Below are 25,892 nucleotides of genomic sequence, written 5' to 3'. Positions count from 1 at the left end.
GAGATTGTTGGTGTAAGCCCTAGAGGCCAATACATTTTGGTACTTGTATCGAATAATAAAAGGCATTCTCTTTATTATGGTTGATTAATAAAGTCCCTGGAAAAGATAGTCCGTTTAATGTATTAAGTGTGACTTAATCATGAGAACACATTAAACATAAGGACACTATTCCTAAAGTATCCGTAGTCGAGCTTTAGTGTGAAGTGGGATAACATTAAAGCATTAAGACTATTATGTTTGTAGACTGATGATCACATCTCATGGATCATGGATAAAGAGTTATCAAGTCTTAAACATAGGTATGAATATTAGGAGTAATATTTATACTGGATTGACCCGCTATGAGAATACTATATAGAAAGTTATGCAAGGTGTCATAAGTTATTCTCATGGTGATAATAGTGTATTCCACTCTTCGACCTGAAACCATTATGGATCCTAGATGTAGAGTCGAGTGCTTTATTGTTGATCCAACATTGTCCGTAACTGGATAACCATAAAGACAGTTGATGGGTACTCCACAAAGCATGCTGAGGGACATGAGTGACCTAGATGGAATTTGCCCATCCTGCATAACAGGATAAATGTCTATGGGCCCAATATTGAACTGGACAAGGATGACACGGTCTATGCCTTGTGTTCAATATAGACATAAGGGCAAAAGGGTAATTATACACATAAGTATTATTACAGAAGGAATTGTCAGGTCACATGACATTTTCGTGTCTTGGGTAGCAGTGATGTGTTGCTAGATACCGCTCACTGTTTATTATGTTAAATGCGTGATTTAATATAATTGCCAACGTCGCGAAAACCTACAGGGTCACACACAAAGGACGGATTGATGAGAGATAGAGTAACTAAGGAATACCGTAAGGTACGGTGCCCTTAAGTGAATTATAGAGCATCGTAAGGTACGATGTACTTGAGTAGAATACGAAATATGGTAAGGTACCATGAGCTTAAGTGATTTTGGGCATATTATAAGATATGGGCCAAAATACACTTAAGTGGGCTTTTAGCTTGAAGCCCACACAAGTGGTTCTATAAATAGAACCCTTGTGCAGAAGCAAAAATTTGCGGTTGCATTCTTTTCGTTTTCACTCTCTCTCTCTCTCACTCAAAGCCTTCATTCGTACCAGCTAGCACTGAGATTGAAGGAACCCGTTCGTGTGGACTGAGTAGAGACGTTGTCATCGTTCAACGTTCGTGATCGCTCCGTGGATCTGCATCAAAGGTTTTGATTGTCACAAGAGATCTGCACCAAAGGTTTCAGTCGTCACAAGAGGTAAATATTCTATCACTGATCATGACCATTCGTAAGGATCTCTAAAGGAGAAAATTTTAATTTCCGCTGCGTTTTGGACCGCAATTCTCCTTCATGGCCACCCACTGCGGATACTCAGCAGTAACAAGGAAACCAACATCAATCTGCTTCTGCACTTCTTCTTTGATCTTCACTGCCATATCAGGATGAGTCCTCCTTAACTTTTTCTTGACTGGCGAGCATTCTGGCTTCAACGACAATCTATGCTCCACAATCTTAGAATCCAAACCAGGCATGTCTTGGTAGGACCAAGCAAATACATCTGAATACTCTCGGAGAAGATCAATCAACCCCTTATTAACGTTTGGACACAGTCGAGACCCAATCTTGACTTCCTTCACATCATCCTCGGAACCCAAGTTGACTAACTCAATCTGCTCTTCGAATGGATGAATGGCTTTTTCCTCGTGCTCAAGTAGACGAGACAAATCATCAGACACTTCTTCATCACTTTCTTCCTCAGCCTCAAACACAAGGAATTCAAAATTTGGCGAAGGAGTAGGATCATTATATTCAATGGGTTTAGAAACCAACCTGCATAATGATTTGATATTTTGATTTTAGATAAGTGAATTGTGACCAAATATTATGCAGATGGACAAATTATATTTATTTATGTTTTTTGTTATTACCATTTTCAGAATAAAGCAAAAAATAAAAATAAAACATCATATATGTGGATGAATAGAATTATATTTTATTGATGATCAAATTTGAAAATGCCCAAACAATGTTCACTTCTCCCTTAGGCATAGGAGAAGGATTTTCAAAAACAAATAAAAGCAATTACTTAGATTGATGCACAATAATAGGAACATCAACAGTAGTCCAATTATTGCAAGCTTTTCCATGCGTCACAAAATTGGTGCAGTCTTCATCTTTATCGCCCTCGATCAGAACAACTAAGTGTTGTTCATTACCATGAATGAACCCTCCATTACAGAAATTGAGTTGCACATCTTCAGCTCTAATCACATACGAAGCTTGTTGGAATCCCAAACCGGCCCGACTCTTGTTGTCGATAACCTCTACCATCTGTCCCCACTGGTCAGACTTACCATCTTCAACGATATTATGTGCATCTTTGAATGAGGACATGGGTGCCCCAACTCTCTTTTCTTCAGTAATAGGTAGAGCTTGGAACGGAGTTCCAATCTCATCCTCAGCTTCTACGTAAGAGAAAGACGACAAGTGGCTTACTAATAAAGCCTCCTCCCCACCGACGATAACCAACTTATCATTCTTGACGGACTTCAATTTATGATGCAACATTGACATAACTGCTCCCGCCTCATGTACCCATGGCCTTCCTAACAAGCAGCTATAGGCTGGGTGGATATCCATTACCTGGAAAGCAATCTGGAAATCACTCAGACCTATCTTCACAGGAAGGTCCACTTCACCGATCACAGTTTTGTGAGAACCGTCAAATGTTTTGACGATCACGCCACTATATCTCATTGGAGCTCCTTGATACAGCCACCTTAACAAAGTTGATTTCGGGAGTAAGTTCAATGAAGAACCAGTGTCGACCAACACATTCGACAAAGTACCCTCCTTGCAATTCATTGAAATGTGCAACACTAGATTATGATTCCTACCTTCCTCAGGAAGTTCCTCATCACAGAAGCTCAAGTTGTTGCAGGAAGTGATGTTAGCCACAATGTGATCAAACTGATCCACCGTAACATCATGTTCTACATATGCTTGTTCTAACACCTTTTGCAGTGCTTCTTTGTGCGCTTCAGAGTTCATAAGCAGAGAAAATACTGAAATCTTGGAAGGAGTTTGGAGCAACTAATCCACCACATTGAATTCACTTTTCTTGATTAACCGGAGTACCTCATCATCATCGTTAGGATTCAAACCGCTAGATTCACCAGACTGACACTTCGGAGCGCTGACTGGATCTACTGCAGGCACTTCCACCTTCTTACTAATTGAACAATCTTCTACATTCTTTGGGAACACCGGCCCAAAAATACGACCGGTAAGGGTCACCTTCGTAACATCATCTATGCTCACAACAGAGCTAGTCATATGCAAAGGAACCTCTTGACCATTCTCTAACATGGTAGAATTATACTGATACGACACAACTTTATCGGATGCATACGAGACTGGATCCGCTAACCGTATAACCAATGGTGATACTGATCTATTGCTGACATTGTTACTGCTGCTGCTATCAAATTGGGTTACCATTCTCTTTGGTGTCTTGAACAACAGAACTATTACATTCACATCATTATCCACGTGACGGGACTGGAGAATATGAATCATACCTTAGTCCATCAACCTTTGGATGTCTCTCTTCACAACCATAGAACCTCGAGGATTGACACTGCAGATTGCACAACCATCATGGTCATGCTCATAATCGCTTACCAAATAGATATCCTTGTGCATCATCACCAAGGACCTTCTAATGAAGCGTACATCAAATACCTTGAACTCCCCAAGACAACCATCTAACATGTTGACAGAAGGGTTACCATGAGCAGGTAGTGGATTAGCTTTGACATTAGGCGCATGGTTCTCAAAGGATGCCATCCCACTTTTCACCAGCTTTTGGACTTCATACTTCAGGGGGTAACAGTTCTATATATCATGATCGGGAGCTCCTTGGTGAAAGGCACATCGAAGTTCCGATTTATACCACCATGGAAGTGGTTCTGGTATCTGAGGCGGATTTCTTGGTTGCAAAAGGTTCTTGAGAACTAATGATGGATACAATTCAGCATAAGTCATAGGAATCAGGTCGAAAGAAACCTTATTCCTCTCAAAATTTTGTTGATGATTGTTGGTAATATTGTTGTTGTAGGTGTTTATTTGTTGCAATGGTGGTTGTTGACGTTGTTGTTGAATTGGTGTTGATTGATTGTTCGAAAATACTGGAATGACAGATGATACTTGATGATGGTGTTGACGGGGTTGTTGACTTTTTCTCACATGAGGCCTCCTCTGCCTCCCAACAGATACTGCATTAGCTTCAACTTCCTTCTTCTTAGCGAAACTGTTACCATACCTCTTGCTGGACGAAACTTCCTCCATAGATAACCGTCCCTCTCGGAAACCTTCCTCTAATCTCATCCCCATGTTTACCATCTTGTTAAAATCACTGGGGGCACTAGCAATCATGCGCTAATAATAAAATATGCTCAGGGTCTTGAGGAAAATCTTGGTCATCTCCTTTTCTTCCAAAGGAGGGGTAATCTGAGTGGCAAGTTCTCTCCATCGTTGGGCATATTCTTTAAACGTCTCCTTATCCTTCTGAGACAATGATCTTAACTGATCTCTATCCGCCACCATATCCACATTATACTTGTACTGCTTCATGAATGCTTCACCCAAATCGTTGAATGTGCGGACACTCACACCATCCAAACCCATGTACCACCTCAAAGCGGCTGCAGTCAGACTGTCTTGAAAATAATGAATCAGTAACTGATCATTATCAGTTTGCATCGACATCTTTCTAGCATACATGACGAGATGACTGAGCGGACACGTGTTTCCCTTATACTTTTCAAAGTCAGGGACTTTGAACTTCATTGGGATTTTCAAATTAGGAACCAAGCAAAGTTCCGCAACACTCTTACCAAACAGATCCTTTCCCGTAAAAGTCTTCAACTCCTTTTGTAGCTCAAGAAATTGTCTTTCATTTCGTCCATCTTCATATAGACATCCGGATCCTCAGACGGTTCGGAATGATAGATGATGTCCTCAACATGGGGTAAAGTGTGAACAACCGGGGGTGGCACAAACATGACCAGGCTAGATGCCAACATGGAAGCAAAAGTAGGCGCAAAACCTTCAGGCATGAAATTGGGTATCATTCCCCATGGGAATCCAGCAGGCATGGTAGGCGCAAAGTGAGCAGCAGTAGCAGGAATGGTAAAGGTAGCAACCTCGGAGATGACATTCCTCTGAGGAGGAGGAGTTGCAGGCGTTGGAGAAGATTGGCTCTGAGCAGCTAACACTGACTCCATCATGGCATTCGGACGGGCAATCTCGTCCTTCAAGTCTCTGTTCTCTTGCTCTATATGTTCCATGATTCTTGAGTGATTGACGCGAGTATTGTATAGATGAGTCAGCTTGGCTGAAGCACAGAAGAAGAACCCATAAGACATATGGCGAAAGAGAAATCTGTATGAAAATGATGCATGAAATGCAATGCTTTTATTGTTTTTATTTTCAAGGAACATGCTATTTTATTTGCAAATATATAATAATAACAATTGTAACAATTTGATTGACCATAAAAATCTCTTTTATTTATATAATTGGAAGGATTACACTAAGTACAATTTCAGAAACCAAAATACAAAATACAAGAGAAAAGGAGACTAGTCATCCTAAGGATCCCTAACAACACTATCAGAAGATCTAGCTGCAGGCACGTACTTCCTTCGGATACGTCGAATCTCGGACTCAAAAGAAGTCTTCATCTGAGTCTTCTCGAGGACAAGCTGATCAACAATCTTCTTCCAAGCACTAGAAGGCTGAGGCATACTAGAGGAAGATGAAACCTATGGCTCTCTCTGTCTCTTTATTACTCGGTCTTCAATATGCTCAATAAGTGCATCTTTGTCCTTAGACTCAAGCTGCAACTCCTCATGCTTTTTGCTCAAAGCATGGAATCGCTCTTCCCACAGATCCTTCTCTTGCTTCATCTTGGCGAGGGCTTCTTCCAACTCCTTTACATCTTGGTTAGGGAGAGTTAATGGCTCAACCACAACCATAAATATAGGTCTTTCACAAGCATAAGGCATCTTCAATTCTAAATCTCTCTTCTTCACCCAAAGAGTATAAGCTTCCAAAGCTACACAATTGCACGGACCAAGCTCGGACCTTCCTTTCCTATGCACTTTATGCCAAGCATGCACAATCTTCTGCTTCAAATATTGGGGATCTTTACCCTCTTGGTAGAAAAGACCTTCTAACAAAGTGTTATTAGGTTTGTCTCTCAAGGGGACCCCAAGTTGACGACGAGCCAAACAAGGGTTGTAGTTTATTCCTCCTTGCGTACCAATGAGAGGCACGTTGGAGAATTCACCACAACAATAAATAATATCCAAGCTACTCAATGAAGAATCATACCAACCTATATCATCATGAGTGAGAGACATAAGTCTCTGAGACCACCTTAGACATTGTTTGTTCTCCACAAAAGCAGGCGTCTAAGGCAAGTGCGAAATAAACCACTTGTACAAAAGAGGAACACAACAGACGATAGTTCCACCACCTTTAGAATTCCTTAGATGCAAAGAGAAGTACATATCACCTAACAAAGTAGGCACAAGATTCCCAATCAAGACAATTCTAATGGCATTAACATCAACAAAATCGTCAATGTTAGGGAACAAAGCCAACCCATAGATGAGCAACACAAAGATAACTTCAAAAGCATCCACACTACCAGCTTGAGCAAAGGCGGTAGCTTCCTTGATGAGGAACTCAGAAATTAACCCAAACATTCCTCCTTTCTTAACCCAATGAGCCTTAATCTTAGACTTCTTCAGATGAAGAGCTTTAACTATGATATGAGATCCGAGAATCTCTTCCAATCCACTAAAGGGCACTTTGTTAGAAACAGGTATTCCAAAGAGATGGGCATACTCCTCCAACGTAGGCACAAGCTGATAATCTGTAAAAGTAAAGCAATGTTAAAGAGGATCATAAAACTGAACCAACACACTCAGCAGACAAGATAGACATAAGCTTCCCATGACGTTGTTTGAAGTCCAAGGGATCTAATACAAAGGATGATAGCTTCCTTAACTCTTTCAAATCTGGACATCTAAAACTATACTTCTTAGTGTTCCTTCGTCCATAATCCATGGTCTGAAAATATTTGCAAATAAGACCTCAGTTCCTTGAAATTATTTCTAGTGTGATGAATGTTATGATGCACATGAATGCATGAATGCAACAATCACAAATAAGGGATCACACACAAGGAAAACAAACAAAGGTCAAGGGATGAGTACAGTCATTGTCAAGATCAATCATCCATTTTGGTGGATTGTGGTTTACACCTTGTCAACACCCAAGTTCCATTGATATTGACAAGACTTGATTGGATCAACCAAGAATCAAGGGTTTGTTGTGAGTCGCGAGCATGAAGTCTGGGTAAGAACCATCCCAAAGGAGTTAACTAAGGATAAAAACCTGTACATCATGTTCTAAAAAATTCCCAGAATCTTAATTCCATCTATAAGATATTATAGGTTAGGATGACTGACTCATCAACCCATAATATTCTCAAGAGAAACTCGTCTGAGTGTAGTATCGTGTAACAACTATTATCAAGTCTACACTTGAACAGTTTCTGCACTACATACTAAATAGGCCAAGAGGGGTTAAATGTTCTAAGGTCCTCAGCTTCTCGGACCCCAAATCAGAGATAGTAATGCCTAACCACAAATAACATGTGTGAAATTCATAACTCCAAAAGGGTCTCCACTGAGTAGATGGGTCTCAAGACAACTTGTTAAGGACTACTCAATATAAGTCAAACATGACTATACCATCCTCCTATCTTAATTTCACTCAAGCTCGGGTTAGAACTTATCTCACCACTCAGAGATCACCAAACACAACAAGCAGATTATATCACACAAACTAATATACATACATCAAATATACAATTATATACACACAAAAGTTAGGCTAAACCCACTAGAGACTACTCCCCAGCAGAGTCGCCACTTAATTTCTGTAGCGGTAGATTCATGACCATCAAGCTATGGATAAGCTAGACGTCAATAAAACCAGAGTCACCACCGTGCTTTTATTGTTTCCAGGGAAAAGGGAAAAGTACGAACAAAACCCAAAGATAAGAAGTTTTCAAATCAAAAGTAATAAAATGCCAGAGATTATAGGTAAGGGGGTTGGTTACACATAGGGAAGGTATTAGACCCCCAAAGTGTCCTAGGTACTCCTAGGGAGCCCTTTCTTGTGTGCATATGTGTTTTTGTACAAAATGATATTTGCAATAAATAGAGTGGAAGGATGAGAAAAGAATCCATTAATTATATTTTTGTGTTTGACAAGACCTTCAGACTCGTGCCTACGTACCAACATGAAAATGAGGGATCAAAACCTCGTAGTTCGTGGTATCTATTTCAAAGTGAATGAGTTGCTTTTAACAAAATTTCAAGTTTAACAAAGGCACCAAAGGCCTGTAGCGGTAAATTCATGATCATCAAGCTATGGATAAGCAAGACATCAATAAAACCAGAGTCGCCACCGCGCTTTTATTATTTCCAAGGGAAAAGGGAAAAGTACGAACAAAACCCAAAAATAAGAAGTTTTCAAATCCAAACTAATAAAATGCCAGAGATTACAGGTAAGGGGGTTGGTTACACAGAGGGAAGGTGTTAGCGCCCAAAATGTCTTAGGTACTCCTAGGGAGCCCTTTTTTGTGTGCATATGTATTTTGTACAAAATGATGTTTACAAACAAATAGAATGGGGGGATGAGAAAAGAATTTATTAATTATATTTTTGTGTTTGACAAGACCTTCGGACTTGTGCCTACGTACCAACATAAAAATGAGGGATCAAAACCTCGTAGTTTGTGGTATAAATTTCAAAGTGGATGCATTGCTTTTTTTAACAAAAATTAAGTCTGAAAGGCACAAAGGCCTAAAATGGGTTAGTTCTTTTTGGATTTTGAAAATTTTAAGTCAAGTATAGTTAAGTTTACTTACAATTTTGATTAAGAAAAGAAGTTTAAAAATGCAATGGCATAAAGCCAAAGTTTCTAGTTTGCAATATGGTCTAAGTTTAGAAAACAAGCACAAGTAAAGAAGTTTTTAAAAGGAGGGAGAGATTTTGAAATTTAATAAATGGGGAAGAGATGAAGAGATTAATCCTAAGTATAAATTTAAAAGTTGAGAGTTGAAAAGATCTGACCAATGGACTGCAATCCAATAGACAAGAATGTCATATAGAAACCCAAATTCCCTTGGACATTAGAATAAAGCAACCAACAATGCACAATATAACCACTTGAAGAGCAAGACATTAAATAAATATAGCCACATCCAAGCTTAGCAACTCCATGATCTTCTTCAAATTTGCCCATGTAGCAGATGAATTCTATAAATCACAAGTTCAAAATAACAACTTCATAATGATCATGTTGCAGATGAACTGAAATGGATCTTCAATGATGTATCAGATGAAGTTTCAGATTGCAAGCACTTGGTTTCATAAAATTTGGCATTGACGAAGTCCTTTGCATAGGGAGTGTTGCCTAAATTCTAAGTCCAATTGTCTCAGATCAACCCAACAGTCCACACAAGATATTTTTTAAGGTTTTTGTTCTTATTATGTACATTAATGGTTCAAGACCACACAAACAAACACAATATACACAAACAAGATATATCACACAATATGGTCCAAGTGGACAAAGTGAAAATGGCATTAACATAAACAATTAGAATGGTATGAATAATGATAAATGAATAAAGACTTGAAATTGAATTGCATTAAAAGTAAATGACTTGAAATTAAATATTAATTATTAATGAGTTAGAAGTTAGTATTGCTTTTGATTTTGCTTTTGTTTTAAGTCATTCTTTGGAGAACACTCAACCGACTTATCACAAGCATGGATCCTTGAACCAAGACATCTTCCAAAGGAAGGAAAAAAAGTCAAGTTTCCACACAATACCATGAAAGAGGGGGGACTTACAATCTCATTAACTAGAATGTTATGCCTTTTTGTGTCAAAATTTAGCGCTATGTTAAGCAATCGTAATTGGACTTACGTAGAAGTCATAACTATTTGAGGTCGGACAATAGAATTTTGGTGTTAATGCATGTTAGAGACATAATATAATGGACCATGATCATGAAACATACCACACGTAAAAAGAATATGCAAAAGTGATGGTCTAATCTCATCCATACTTATGTTGATTTTGCAACCAACTAGCCTTAGGATGTAGAGATATCATAAGTCCATGACATGAATGCATAAAGAAGGGGAATGAGATGGAGACGAAAGGGAAGTGGATCAAACTCAAATTGGACAAAGGAGGACTTTTACCAAATTAAGATCATTCATTCATTTTGGGAGATGGAATGTACATTCCACTAATCCCCTAAATCCAATGATCTTAACCTAGCAAAGTCAAATCAACCTTGACCAAGGCCCAACAACACAAGTCAAACTTACAAAGTCAATCAAAATGACTCAACACAATTATTTGGCATTTATTCAATTTAAAAAAACTAAAAATAATGCATTAAATTAAATATGGTTTGTCAAATTCCTAAAACCTCATCAAAACACTAAAGAAATGACCATGGGATTTATCATAGGTCAAACAAGGTAAAAGGACCTTGGGGAAAAAATTTCAGAATTTTTAGAAACTTAAAAGTATTTTTAAACAATTAAAAATATTCACAAAATCAATTAAATCATGAAAAATATTAATAATGATCCAAAAAATAATTTTAATTCAAAATATGAAAGAGAATTTTATTTAAATTTTTTGGTGAAACTCTCATATTTTTTGGATCAATATTATAATTAATATGAATTAATGAAAATCAAAGGAATAAAAAGAAAAACAGAAAATACAAAAAAACCTGGGCCACTTGATCTCCCTCATTAATTGAGGTGGCAGATCAAGTGGTCTAAAACGCGCGTTCCACCAAACACACGAGTCAGCACGTCACACCAATGGTATTCAAAAGCAACGCTCAAGATTAAAATGATTTGAACTGATCATGTGGCTCAGAACCTGTCCAGCACATCGCCGGAGCAAATGGCCGGTCACCTTCTCAGGGGAACCTCGCCGGACTGGTTCAGTCATCACCATCACAAAAATGAAAAATGAGGACATGATCTGAAAGGAAAAATGGCGTAGAGCATGAATCTGACCTTAATTTTAACTAACTCAAAATATATAGAAAGATATGAGGAGTTGAATTTTGAGGTGTGTCAATTGAGCTGCTTCGATTTGACCTCAAAGCAACTCAATCTTCTTGACCACATTGGTAGGACTTCAGACAAGCAAAGATCCAAGAGAATTGATGAGAATTGAGTGAGAATCGAAGAGAAGAAAAATTATGGAAAATACCTTCAATACTGTGCAGAACTTACTCTTCCTTGCTTCAATTCTTGCTTGATCTTGCTCCAATGACTTGCAGAAGTGGATTAGGAATGGTAAGAAGCTTTGGATCCTGGAGCTTTTGAATCTCCAAACAGTGAGATTCAAACTCAATTTTCAAGTGAAAATTATCAGGTTTTCCTTTGAATTGTGAGGGTTTGAAGAGAGGGGGCAAAGCTGGCGCGCAAGGGTCCTCTCAAATGAGCTCAGAGGGTCCCTATTTATAGCAATTGGAAGTGTTATTTTCACACTTGAAGTTCAAAATTGGCAGTGTCATGCACAAGCTTGCATGGGCGTGTACATGCCCATGAAGCAATCCGAATAGGTCCAAATGCAACTGAAATGACGTTGGGATGAAGTTTGAATGACAAGGAAATGTTATGTGACCATTTGAACTTTTGATTTTCACCAATGATGCAGGCCTGTTAACACCATGCACAACCCTAGCAAACCTCATCCAAAATGAATGAATTAGGACTATTTGGAAAGCTTAGATCAAGACGAACAACTATTATGTTGAACACTTTTCCATTTTGAACTTAGATCAAGGTGAATTTTGAGGTGGAAGTTTGGAAATTTCAACATGTTGAAATTTTTTCTATGTGTCAAGTCATATACTTCAATATTCCACCTTGCTTAACATTTCATGTGAGCTCCAAATGAGAAAAGTGTCTTCATAAAAGTTGTATATCTTTTAAATACCTTCAAAATGGTCACTAATTTGACATAATTTGGATTTATAATCATAGAGTTATGCATTTTTGAAGTTGAGGAAAATCACTTGTTCAATTGTATTGGTCCAAAATGACCTATAATGTATCCTCATATCACATTCTCATAAAAGTTGATTTAGCTTTCACTCCAAACATAAAAGTTAAATTATACATATTGAATTTGATTGTGTAACTTGGAAATCTTTCATATCATAAAAATTGAGCAAGTTATTGCCTTAGGAAGTTGACTTTCAAATTAGGGTTTAGACAAAATGACCTATAATGTTTCAACATAGAAGATGACTTCCCAAGCAAAATTAGCTATATAAATAAACATGAAAGTTGTTTGGAATGTCATTTAGAGTAACATTTCTCTTGTAACCATTTTCATATGGTGAAAATTGTAGGAGATAGGGTCTAGGGAGACCCAGTATTGATCAGATGAATTCATCTGGCCAACCACCATCGACCATCTTGCTAACTTGCAATTCTCTTGACTTTTTAGGCTCATGGTAGACATATATGCATAATATGATGAATTTTGAAGTGTCCCTTGAGAAATTTGATCAATTGGTGAGGAAGCTTGTTGAAGAAGTTACTTAAGATACCTAGACAAACTAGGGTTTCCAAGGTAAACCAACTCCAAACTCTTGAAGAAATCTTGACCAAAATAACATGTAAAGATCATTAGAACTCATATATGATTCCTAGAAACACTGTGGACCATTCCTTGGTTGTGCTCTTAGCCATGAGGGTCTTAAACCCTAGATGTGAACTTGATAGATCAATGGGGATCATGCCCTACCTATAAAAGAGTTAGGCAAATGGAAAGACATATTTTTGGTATTTTGGTTAGTAAAATGATAATATACAAGTATGATACAATCACATGGTGCTTGATGATCTCTCCCAAAACAAACCTAATGAAAAAGGGGTAAGGAGGATGCCAAGGTATGATCCCAATGCTAATGCATATGGTGAAATTGCATGAGGGATCTTAGGGTCAAAATTGGGGTCTTACAAGGCCTAAAAAGGTTTGAATGAGTGTTAGTTCTTTTTGTTTTTTTTTTAAATTTTAAGTCAAGTATAATTAAGTTCATTTACAAGTTTGATTAAGAAAATAAGTTTGAAAATGCAATGGCATAAGGCCAAAGTTTCTAATTTGCAATAAAGTCTAAGTTTAGAAAATACAAGCAAATAAGATTTTAAAAGGAGAGAGCGATTTTGAAATTAAATAAGTGGGGAGGAGATGAAGAGAATACTCCTAAGCAAAAATTTAAAAGTTAAGAGTTGAAAAGATCTTACCAATGAGCTGCAATCCAATAGACAAGAATGTCCTATAGAAACCCAAATTTCCCATGGACTTTATAATCAAGCAAAATCAATACACAAATAGCAAGGTGAATAACAAGGCATCAAATAAAGATAGCCACATCCAATCTTAGAAACTCCATGATCTTCTTCATAATTCCCCATGTATCAGATGACTTCAAATATAGGCATTAAACACAAGTTCAAAATAACAACTTCCATGTGATCATGTTGCAGATGACCTCAAATGGATCTTCAATATTTGTATCAGATAAAAGTTCACTTCACAAGCACTTGGTTTTCATGAAAGTTGGCATTGGCCAAGTCCTTTGCATAGGGAGTGTTACCTAATTCTAAGTCCAATGTCTCAGATCAAATCCAACAGTCCACACAAATGTCTATTAAGGTTTTTGTTATTATTATGTACATTAAGGTCAAAAGACCACAAAAAACAAACAAGTATATACAATCACAAAATAATCACAAGATATGGATCAAATGAGCAAAGTGAAAATGACATTAAAGTAAACAAATTGAATGATATGAATAATGGAAAATGAAATAAGACTTAAAATTAAAGTGCATAAAAGTAAATGGGTTGAAATTATATGTTAGTTGTTAGTTGATTAGAAGTTAGTATTGCTTTTGCTTTTGTTTTGTTTAAGTAATTCTTTGGAGAACACTCAACCCATTTGTCACAAGCATGGATCCTTGAGCCAAGACATCTTCCAAAGGAAGGAAAAAAGGCCAAGTTCCACACAATACCATGAAAGAGGGGAGACTTACAATCTTAATTATTATAATGCTATGCCTTTTTGTGTCACAAATTTAACGCTATGTTAAGCAATCGTAATTGGACTTATGTAGAAGTTACAACTATTTGAGACCGGGGAATAGAGATTTTGGTGTTAATGCATATTAAAGACATAGTATAATGAACTATGCTCCTAAAACATACCACACACAAAAATAATATACAAAAAAGTGGACCTAATGTCATCCATACTTATGTTGATTTTGCAATCAACTAGCCTTAGGATATAGAGATATCATAGGTCCATGAAATGAATGAGAAAAGAATGGGATTGAGATGAAGAGGGAGGGGGAAATGGAATCAACACAAATTGGTCAAAGGAGTACTTTTACCAAATTAAAATCATTCATTCATTTTGGGAGATGAAATGTACATTTCATCAATCCCCTAAATCCAATGATTTTAACTCAACAAAGTCAAATCAACCTTGACCAAGGCCCAAAAACACAAGTCAAACTCAACCAGTCAATATTAGAAGCTCAACACAATTTATTTTGCATTTAAATAATTAAAATCAACTAAAATATGCATTAAATTAAATTATGGTTTATCAAATTCCTAAAACCTCATCAAAACACCAAAGAAATGGCCATGAGATTTATCATAAGTCGAACAAAGTCAAAAGACCTTGGAGAAATTTTTTCATCATTTTTGGAAATTTAAAACTATTTTTACACAATTAAAAATGTTCACAAAATCAATTAAATCATGAAAAATATTAATAATGATCCAAAAAATAATTTTAATTCAGAAAATAAAAGAGGAATTTATTTAAATTTTTTGGGTGAAACTCTCATATTTTTTGGATCAATATTAAAATTAATATGAATTAATGAAAATAAACCAAATAAAAGGAAAAATCAGAAAATAGAAAAAACGTGGACCACTTGATCTCCCTCATTAATTGAGGTGGCAGATCAAGTGGCTGCTAGCACGCTTTCCACCATAGTCACGAGTCAATGCATAACACAAGTGGTAATCCAAACCAACACACGAGATTAAATCAATTCAAATGGATCATGTGGCTCTAATGATTGCCAACTCACCACCGGAGCCAAAGCTCCGGTCTCCTTCTCTAGTGAGCTTCACCGGACTGGTTCAATCACAACCATCACCAAAATTAAAAATAAGGACATGAATTTAAAGTAAAAATGCCACTGAACTCGAATCTGGCCTCAATTTATCTTAACTCCAAGTATATTAAGAGATACAAGGAGTTTAAATTTGAGGTGCACGATCTGAGTTGCTTCGATTTGACCTCAAAGCAACTCAATCTTGTTGCCTACATTTGTAGGACTTCATACAACCAATGATCCAAGAGAACTATGGAGAATTTAGTGAGAATTGAAGAGATGAAATTTTCTGGAAAATACCTTCAATGCAGGCCTGAATTCGATTGATCTTGCTCTTGCTTGTGCTTGATCTTGCTCAGGACACTTGGAGGAGTAGAGTTGAATGATCAAAAGGTTCAGGATCCTTGGAGATTTGAATCTCAAAACAGTGAGATTCAAACTCAATTTCCAATGGAAGTTATCAAGATTATCCTCTGAAATGAAAGGGTTTGAAGGTTTGGAAGCAAAGTTGGCGCGCAGGGTCCTTAATTCTGAGCATAGAGGGCTCTATTTATAGCCAAATTGTTTGATATTTGCACACTTCAAATGGAATTCCAAAAATAGCAATGTGTATTGCATGGATGCATGGGCGTGTACATGCCCATGAAATCACTTCTTCTGATCCATAATTGAGTACAAGCAATGCTGAGATCATGTTGGAATGCTAGGCAATGATGTATGGAAGTTTTAAGTTCAATCTTGCCAAATGATGATCCAATGTTCAATCCATGTGCAACCCATTCAAATCTTGTCCAAAATGGATGAAATTGGACTTTTTGGAAATTTTAGATCAAGGGGAACAACTTTCATGTTGGATACTTTTTCATTTGAAGCTTAGATCATGATGAATTTTGAGGTGGAAATTGGGAAAATCAAACATGTCAAAAACATTTCTAAGTGTCAAGCCATATGTTCACTTATTCCACCTTGACTAACATTTTATGTGAGCCTCAAATGAAAAACGTTCCTTCATAAAAAGTTGTATCTATCTCAAAGTTCTTCAAAATGGTCACAAATTTGACCTCATATGGATTTAATATGAAGGAGTTATGCATTTTTGAAGTTGAGGAAAATCACCTGCTCAATGGCATTGGTCCAAAATGACCTATAATGTATCCTCATATCACATGCATATAAAAGTTGAACTTTATCTTTCTTTAAACATCAAAGTTGAAGTAGACACCTTGAATTTGATTGTGAAACTTGTAAATCTTTCATCTCATAAAAATTGAGCAAGTTATGGTCTTGGGAAGTTGATCTCCAAATTAAGGTTTAGACAAAATGACCTATAATCTTTCACCATAAAAAATGATTTTCTAAGCAAAACTAGATCTTGACCTCAACATCAAAGTTGTTTGGAATGCCATTTAAAGTAACATTTCTCTTGGAATAATTTTTATATGATAAAAATTATAGGATATAGGGTCTAGGGAACCCCAGTTTTGATCAGATGAATTCCTCTGGTCAACCACCATGAACCTACTTGCTAGTTTGCAATTATCTTGACTTTTGGGACTCATGGGAGATCACATATGCATAAGATAATGAAATTTTAAGTATCCCTTGAAATATTTGATCAATTGTTGAAGAAGCTTGGTGAAGAAGTTACATAAGATACCTAGATGAACTAGGGTTTCCAAGGCAAACCAATTCCAAACTCTTAATGAATTCTTGATCAAAATAACATGTGAAGCTCATGGGTATCCATATATGATGTCTAGAGCCATAGTAGACCAATTCTTGATTGAGCTTCTTGTAATGAGGGTCTTAAACCCTATATATGAGCTTGATAGAGCATGTGCACTACCTACAAAAGAGTTACTGTATACACAAATATATTTTTGGTATTTTGGTTAGTAAATGATAAAATACAAAGTATGATACAATCACATGATGCTTGGTGATCTCTCCCAATGCAAACCCAATGAATGAGGGGTAAGGAGGATGCCAAGGTATGATTTCAATTCCAATGCATATGATCTGATAGCATGAGGGATCTTAGGGTCAAAATTGGGGTCTTAGAAGGAGTATATTGCATTAATACATTGCATTGTGATATATTGTTGTTGTTTGTGTATGATTGTGTTATGTCTAGGTACGTTATCCTTGATAACTAATACACCAATAACTTCTGTAAAGTTATTCTCACCCATTTTCTATTGTTGCGTGACTTGTTATGCCTATGTTGCAGATACATGTAGCGGGTAATAGTTGTGAGTTAGATAATGACACATATTGCCTTCTTCTTTATTTACATTTTCGAGTTTCTTTTGGTTTCGCGTTGTCGCTCTAATACCATTTGTAACGCCTCTGACTTCTTTCAGGATTACCGACTGACCTCATAAAACAACACGAGGCTTTTCATCATGCTTTGTCCTCACTCACACTCTTTCTGGGAAACTTCCCAGAAGGTCACCCATTCAAATACTACTCCAAGTCAATCACACTTAACTGTGAAGTTTTTATCTGTTAGGCTACCAAAAACAAGATGCATCTTCTTTTCGTTAGCCTAATAGATAAGAACTGCATAGTTAAGTGTGTTTGACTTGAAGTAGTATTTGGATGAGTGACCTTCTGAAAAGTTTCCCGGAAAATGTGTGAGTGAGGATAAAATATGCTGAAAAAACTCGTGTTGGTTTGTGGGGTCAGTCGGTAATCCTGAAAGCAGTATGAGGCGTTATATTATGCATGTTGGATAACTTCTTTGCCTAGAAAATATTCTTGACTGCCAAGTTGTTTGAGTGAAAGTTGGTTGTTTAGTTTTGTAATGTTAGATTTAATGTAAAAAGGCGAGTTTATGCATGTTGGATAACTTCTTTGCCTATGAAATATTCTTGACTGCTAAATTGTTGGAGTGAAAGTTGGTTGTTTAGTTTTGTAATGTGAGATTTAATGTGAAAATGTGAGTTGCATGTGACAATAATATCATCCATATAAATAAAGTTTATGTGAGAAATGTAAATATAAAGGGGTCACACCATATAGAAGTGAAACCAAATCTCTTTAAGTCACCGTTGAGTCTCTCAAAAAATTCCCAGGGCTTTAAGCCATATATGCAAGGTTGTTAAAATCACGCTGTAAAACCTTAACTCTATAAATTTCACATTTTTAGGTTAGCATTTCGTGTTAAATCGAAGTAAAAATGTTTGATGTAAAATCATATCCTTAGACAATCTAAATCACTCTAAAATCAATGAAATCATAAAATTGTTAGATTTTACTCTTTAACCCGATTCTACCTTTTTTTATTCAAATTTAAAAAAGACTATTTTATATTTTGACCCATGAAAATTTAACCTTAAAAAATAGGTATGTAAGGTGATGAATGTCACTGTATATATAAAAAAAAATTTAAGCTCTATTTTAATCAATATGAAACTTAAAATTTTTCCAATACATTCCCTCATACACAACATTATTTATCTTGATGCATGAATATAAACAGTGGATGAAACGATCAATAAACTTTAATATATATATATATATATATATATATATATATATATATATATATATATATATATATATATATATATATATATATATATATATATATATATATATATATATATTCTTCTCAATCAATTGAAAGTTAGTTATAGGAACTCAACAAGTGAGTGTATATATGATAACTAACTTATGTTGAATCAACGTAGTTAATTACATTCAGTTAGAGTTAGTTGCAAATCCACTAGGAACTGATTGGCTAGGCTATACATGTATACTCTATTAGTTCAAATTTGGACCAAAAGTAAAACAGATTGTCGTGTAACATCTTTTCCATCTTTTCCAACAATATTTTGGTTTGGATTGTTGTAATTTGTTTTACACATTGGATTGGCTTCCTTGCAATCACACAATCTTTATGTTAAAGACCGTTAGATTTAATTTTGATAGTCCAAATTAAAAGTCTATATAAATTAAAGTATATATAAATTGATGAATAAAACTGATATTGGAGACATGATTGCATATTTGACTGTCGGTAATTTATTTCCTGTTAAATTGTTGAATTCCGTACATGAAAACAATCTTTTGGTGGTGGGAGATTCTCGATGTGAGGATGAAGTTACCGAAATAGACAAAAACGTTGTAATACAAACAGAGAAAAAAAAGATCACACACTATACTACAACTATATTTGGTTGTGTGAAGAAAATAAAAAGAAAAAAATGTGTGAGAAAGAGAAAAAAAAGAGAGAAAGAGATTAAAAATATCCTAGAATTATACGTTGTATGTACGTACGGTAATGAGGTGGATCGGGGACGATTTTTACTCTTCAACCCAAATCCGAATTCTCAAACAATTTTCGTTTTCCGTCTCAAACCCAAACGAGGATGGAGAATCAAAACCCAAATCCGTCCCAAACGAGTTCAGGTTGGGTTCGGATATCCCCACTCCGCCACAATTAATTTAGTGAAATCAATTTTTTTAATAGAAATATTTTTTTTTCCAAAATAAAATTATATTACAAATAATAAAAGGGATTAATTAGTATGCACTGTCAATATAAAAAGATTTACACTGTCAATGTATCACCATCATCCGTTTGTATTACTTTATAGATTTTTAAAATAAAAGTGAAACATATTTCAATATCCAAGGTCTAGGATTAACTGACGGTGTAAAATTCTTTTACATTGTCAGTGCATTTCAATTAAATCCATAATAGAATAAAATAATCTAAAAAAATTCTATGCATATATTTCAAATATTTTAAGTGATAAATTCAAATTCAAATATCCAAATATTATCAGATATTTAATATTCTAAATTATCAAAAATAAATAATAATGTACATAATGAAATAAACGGGACGGGTTCGGGATGGGTACTAGTGTTCCCATTACCTGACTCGTCCCCATATTTTATAATCGGAGAAAACCCAAACCCGAACCCAATCCAATCAAATCGGATTTTTTCCGTCAACCTCGAGACAGGTTCGGGTGGATACCCACGAGTATGAGTTATGTTGCCATGTCTAATTTTTTTTAATAAAAAAATAATAGGAGAAACATAAGAGCGTATATGATTGATGAATTAAAATTACAATCTTAGGAATATCATTTTTAAGTATGTTATTACAAAAGAAAAATTATTTCCATTAATTTGTTTGGCAAGTTATTAAGTTTTTTTAGAAATTTTTTAAAATTTTATTTCATTTTTAACTTTGAAATTTTAAAAAGAAAACCCAGATGTTTTAAATTATGTAGAGACGAGTAGTTATAATTAGTTATATTTTATTTTTATGAAAATCCATGTTTCTCACCTTTGACATAAGAGTATTTATTAAAAATTTCAAGAATAAATTATTTTCTTAAAAATAAAAACTACTTAAATATAATTTATTAAAATTTAAAAAGCATCTGGAAATTAGGGATGGGGAGAATGTTAAGACTCCTAATTATAGTTTTAATGAGCAAAATTTTATAACAGTCTCTAATTATCTTTTGACTCGTAATAAGTTAAAGAGAGATTATACCATCTCATATATACAATTATGTTGTCTTGGTTGTTATGCTTTGAATGTGACTATAGAATTGCAATAATCAAAATAAAAAACTTTCAAAGAGACATTAAGAAACAAATGAAGTCAAAGATGGTTCAAGAATCATACTTGTGGCTTGTTAGACTACCTAAACAAGAAAATATGGCTGGGTGCAAGTGGCAAGATCAAGGTTCAATCATGACTTGGACTTGATCAAGGTTATACAAACGTGAGATTCAACATTAGAAAAGGCAACAAGGTAGTTGATGAGTAAATTGATATCATAATTGATTTAAAGTCAAGGTGGAGAATCATAGAAGTATGTCTTAAAACCTCAGATGACGAAGAGAAAAAAGAAAGCATATTTCTTAAGACTAGCAAAATTTGACATCATAGGGCATCTGACCTGGAGGCAACGACGAGTGCAGTGGTGCCGGAGTCGGCGTGATGGTGGTTCGACCAAAAGTCGACGGCGGTCTCCAGTTCACGATAGCTGATTGTTTTCTACGGGTGGTCATCAATTATTGCGAACGGTGTTATCATATTAGTTGCGGTCCGAGTGATTCTCTAGTCTCGGACCAAATCAATTCAGTTCGCAGATTAGTTTAGTAATGAGTAGGCATGACAACAGGGAAGGGCGGGGATAATTTTTACCTTCCCTAAACCCAAATATCCAAATAATCTCGTTCCCCACCCCAATTCCATCGGAGATGGATAATTAAAACTCAAACCCGTCCCAAACAGGTTCGGGTATCCCCACTGCCACGTAAAATTATTTTTTAAATAAAAATATTTATTTTTTCAAAATAAACTTACATTACAAATAATAATAAAAAAAAAACTTCAAAAAATTTCATGCACGCATTTCAAGTATTTTAAATAATAAATGTAAATCAAAATATCAAAACAATAATCATATATTTAATATTTTAAATTATCAAAATTAAAATAATAAAATACGTTATAGAATAAACGAGGCAAATTCGGGATGAGTAATAGTGTCTCAATTACTCGACCCGTTCACATATTTTATAATCGGGGAAATCTCAACTCAAACCCAAACTCAATCAAAGCGGGTTTCCTCATCAAATTCGGAATGGATTTTGATGGATACCTACGGATATGTGTCATGTTGTCATGCTGAATAATGAGTCGTGTTTCTGATCCATTTTGAATATATGGCTCATTAGGGTTTGAGAATGTTGCAAATATGATTCTCTACCACTTTTATAATAATAGAGAAAGACAGAGAGAAGAGAACAAAGAGAAGAAGTGATAATTCTATTTAAAAAGGCAAAAGTAGAATTTTCTTGGAGTTCTTATAATTTGACAAAATTTTGAAGGTATCTAAGGAGATTATGAAATTTTTTGAATCATCTTAAATTTGTATGATTCATATTTAGAGAGTTTGAGAATTGAAAAACACTCGATAAAAAATAGAATTTGTTATTGAGAATTTTGGAGACAACTTTTGAAAATATATTTATGTACTCACCTTTTATATATTTATTTATTTGATGTGAATTTGCTTACATAGTTTGACAATTGATTTTTGTTACTTAAGTCCGTTTTATTTTAGTTATTATTTTTTTTTCACACATCTTCATTCTCAATAAAATTAATATTAATGTTTACATATTCTTTTAACAAGAAGGTCAATTACTTTAGTTGAACCTTTCGATTTAAATTCGAAAATTAAGTTTGGCAATAGAGATGTTTTATAACCCTTAAAAGAAATAAATGACTTAACATTTTCATTTCAAAGTTGAGAGTAAAGGAAGTGGTCCTATAGTGACATGTAAACTCATCTCTTACATTTAATTAATTAGCTTAGTCATGAAATATTAATTTATACCCCTAACAATATAGATGCCAACATTCTCATCTAGTACATTCATATCATTAACTACATACATCATATCTCAACCCTTAGTTAACTTACATAAATTTGTTGCAAATAATCAAATAGAGCATTAACTTGTGACATAGATTGCCTGCTACCCCTTAACCACACATGGGATAATCTTCTGTAGACACATTTATTTCATAGTTCCAGCACCACAACTGTTCATCAAACAAAAAAATGGTGAATAACTCATAATAGATACATTCATTAAATGAGTTTTCTATATGTGTGAAAAACCTTAAACTACTACCATAGAAATGAATAGATGCAAAAAGTGACATACATTCAGAATCTGTTGTGATCCAGCTTCCTTTTCTACTAGGGGTGTAGCCACTTTCTGAAGGAGGGAGTGATATAGCTGAAGTTGCAATTTTGTTCTGTCCATTTCTTGTTGAAGAAGCCATCGAGAAAGCTGAGTAAGCAGAAGAAGTAGTGGAGGAGCTTTCTACATCCCATCTGAAACTGATCTTTGGTGAATCACTCATAACTTCATCATCATCTTGAACAGCTTTCATGTTTCCGCGCCGTCGCAGCATTATCAAAACCTGATAAACATTCAATCATAAATCTTTATAAGAATCTAGTTAAATGATTTCCAATAGAGACTAAAAAAAGAATTTTTCACACCTTTCTTCCATAGAATTTTCCTCCTTTATCTGTTCTAGCAGAAGCAGCCCATCTAAGTAACTCTTTCATCCTAGAAATCGGCTTCTTTTTGGTTATATTGATATCACCTTGCTCATTTCTTTCAGATGAAGATGACAATGGTGTCTCATGAGTTATAGGCAAAACTTTGTTCGCTGCATGAACCGTCGAGTCTGTCTTGTTAACGATCGCTTCCTCTCGAGACGATTCGTCTTTCTTCGTTTTCATCGAGTAAACAAAATGTCTTATATCAAAACGTATTCTCCTTATGTTGAGAGTTCTGAAAAACCAAGCCTTTGGAATGTCTTTTCTATTTAGAAAAGAGAATATCTTCAAGTTCTTGTAACCATGTTTGCTACATAAGAATCTCTTTGTCCTTTTATATGATCCACCATGCTTTAGTACATTACTCCCTTTCACTTTATCATATTTTTCTGAAAATAAAAACACAAAAATTATGAAATTTATTCTACCTAGGTTGATAAACTTGTTGGAAAAATCAAACTTACCATGGAAGGTGCTTTTCTTTCTTTCTTGTTCTTGTTCCTTTTTAAATAACCATTGAAGAATCTGCTATGAAGAACCAAAAGGGCTATTAGCTTTGAAGTGAATAATGCATGCTACACAAACTCAACTATATATATATATTATAATCACTTAAGAAATTAAGCATTACCTGCATGCCTATAGTGGAAACTTTTGTTCACACTTTATGATAATATTATTATTTTAGTGTGTGTGTTTGATGACTGTGTTAGTCAAATGAACAGCACTGCAGATCTATCTGTTCTGTCTTGATATAAAAGATTCCTGTCTAGTTTTTGAGGCTTATGGATAGATGAAGACAAAGAAGATTGAAGTGAATCTAAGGAAGTTGAAGAGACAACTAGGCGGTGATAATGGAATAGTTGGCTTATTATTCTTAGTAACATGGGACTTATTATATATAACATGATCAAGTTGTTATGTGTTAAGATGAATATGAGTTAAGAATATAATTAATGTTTAAGCCTCTATGGCACTGTTATTGACCATACACTTGTTTGTGTTTATATAAGGCTATACGATATACATGGATATGGACCCCAACTTTAATGGACCACTAAAATATTTTGAGATTTACATTTGATAGTTTTAAATGAAGATGAATAGTTAAGTATAAATTGTGTGGATCCAAAGAAGTTATTTGAAGAAGAATGCTATAGTGGTCCTAAATGTCAAGAGGAGTATGATGGAAATGATGTGAAAAACTCAAATCAAAGAATCAATACACTATATATGATGTGTATAGGACAAATAACAAAAGCAATCGAAGATTAAATATTCTTAAATAATAATCAATCTTTCAATTAAGTGTATCCAAATCACAAATTAATAAAAACAAAAAGATAAAAGTGGAGCATCAACCTTGTTTTACTCAGTTCAATTAATTAAAATTGATTTTCTTTAGAGAAGAGAGCAATTTTTTTATTCAAAATCAATGAAGAGTTTCAACAAGAAATTATCTCAAGAAGAACATAAGAATATTTTCTAATGTCTACTTATTTGTGGTTTAATTTTTCATCCTCTTAATACATAATACATGGATCACTCAATCCGAAGGTGTTTGAAAGTATTTCCTAACTCTTATACTATTCCAAAGATTTTTCAATTCTTATAATTATAATTTTTTTAAATCTCTCACTTTGTCTATGTCAGCCTCTCTCTCTACAAATCACTTCTCAACAAAAATGGAAGAAAACATCCGAGGTATGTCACAGGTTTCGAGACGCGCACCTCGTGCCTCGTCTCATTCGACTTGTGGATGAGGAATAATCAAATTTCTTGATTCGCAATTGCTCGGCCAACTCACTACCCCTATTGGGTGCCTTGCAGATGAGGCAAAATGAAAATGATAAATTTATTGAGATTTTAAAGTCACTTACCCATCAACCACATCCACTTTTACTTCAAATTGACAGTGATGCTAATTTACTCGTCAACCACCTTGGTGCACTCTCTTAGCTTGAATCACGCATCAATAGCGCCGACCATTCCCATGTGCAGCATGTGCTGCAGCACTGGGTCCCAAATTTTGGGGGGCCCAATTATTATTTTTCAATTATAGAGGTAATAGATTTTACACCTATTGTTTCAAAAGTAGGTGTAAAATCATAATTGGTTTTTAAGAATCTATGATTTTATATCGATGTTTTAAAAAATCAGGTGTAAAATCATAATTTTTAAAATTGATTTTTTTTTTAATTTAGAACTATTTTTAAAATTAGATCCGGGTCTCCCGACTAATTGGGTCGGCCCCGCTCATCAATAAAGTTGATCAAATTCAAATAATGTTTGAACCTTGACCTGTGTAATGACTTAGTGAACACAACTTTTCGTTTTTCTTTTGATGCGACCTTCTCAACCATAATATTCTTCGACTCATCATGTCTCTAATAAAG

General features: G+C 35.0%; 1 protein-coding gene across 1 annotated transcript; it reads right to left on the bottom strand.

Moving 5' to 3' along the window:
- Positions 1-22,600: 22,600 nt before the first annotated feature.
- LOC127127691 (uncharacterized) lies at positions 22,601-24,382 on the bottom strand. Its single transcript, XM_051056935.1, has 5 exons — positions 24,128-24,382; positions 23,961-24,021; positions 23,434-23,885; positions 23,090-23,351; positions 22,601-22,964 (listed from the first exon to the last, which is right to left on the bottom strand). Exons 1-5 carry the CDS (start codon positions 24,131-24,133, stop codon positions 22,945-22,947), a joined length of 801 nt encoding a protein of 266 aa, XP_050912892.1. The 5' UTR covers positions 24,134-24,382; the 3' UTR covers positions 22,601-22,944.
- Between the last annotated feature and the right edge of the window lie 1,510 nt (positions 24,383-25,892).

Source organism: Lathyrus oleraceus, chromosome 3 (assembly GCF_024323335.1).
Source record: "Lathyrus oleraceus cultivar Zhongwan6 chromosome 3, CAAS_Psat_ZW6_1.0, whole genome shotgun sequence".
NCBI lineage: Eukaryota > Viridiplantae > Streptophyta > Magnoliopsida > Fabales > Fabaceae > Lathyrus > Lathyrus oleraceus.
The sequence above is the reverse complement of the archived record's forward strand: the minus strand, read 5'-3'. Positions and strand labels throughout refer to the sequence as shown.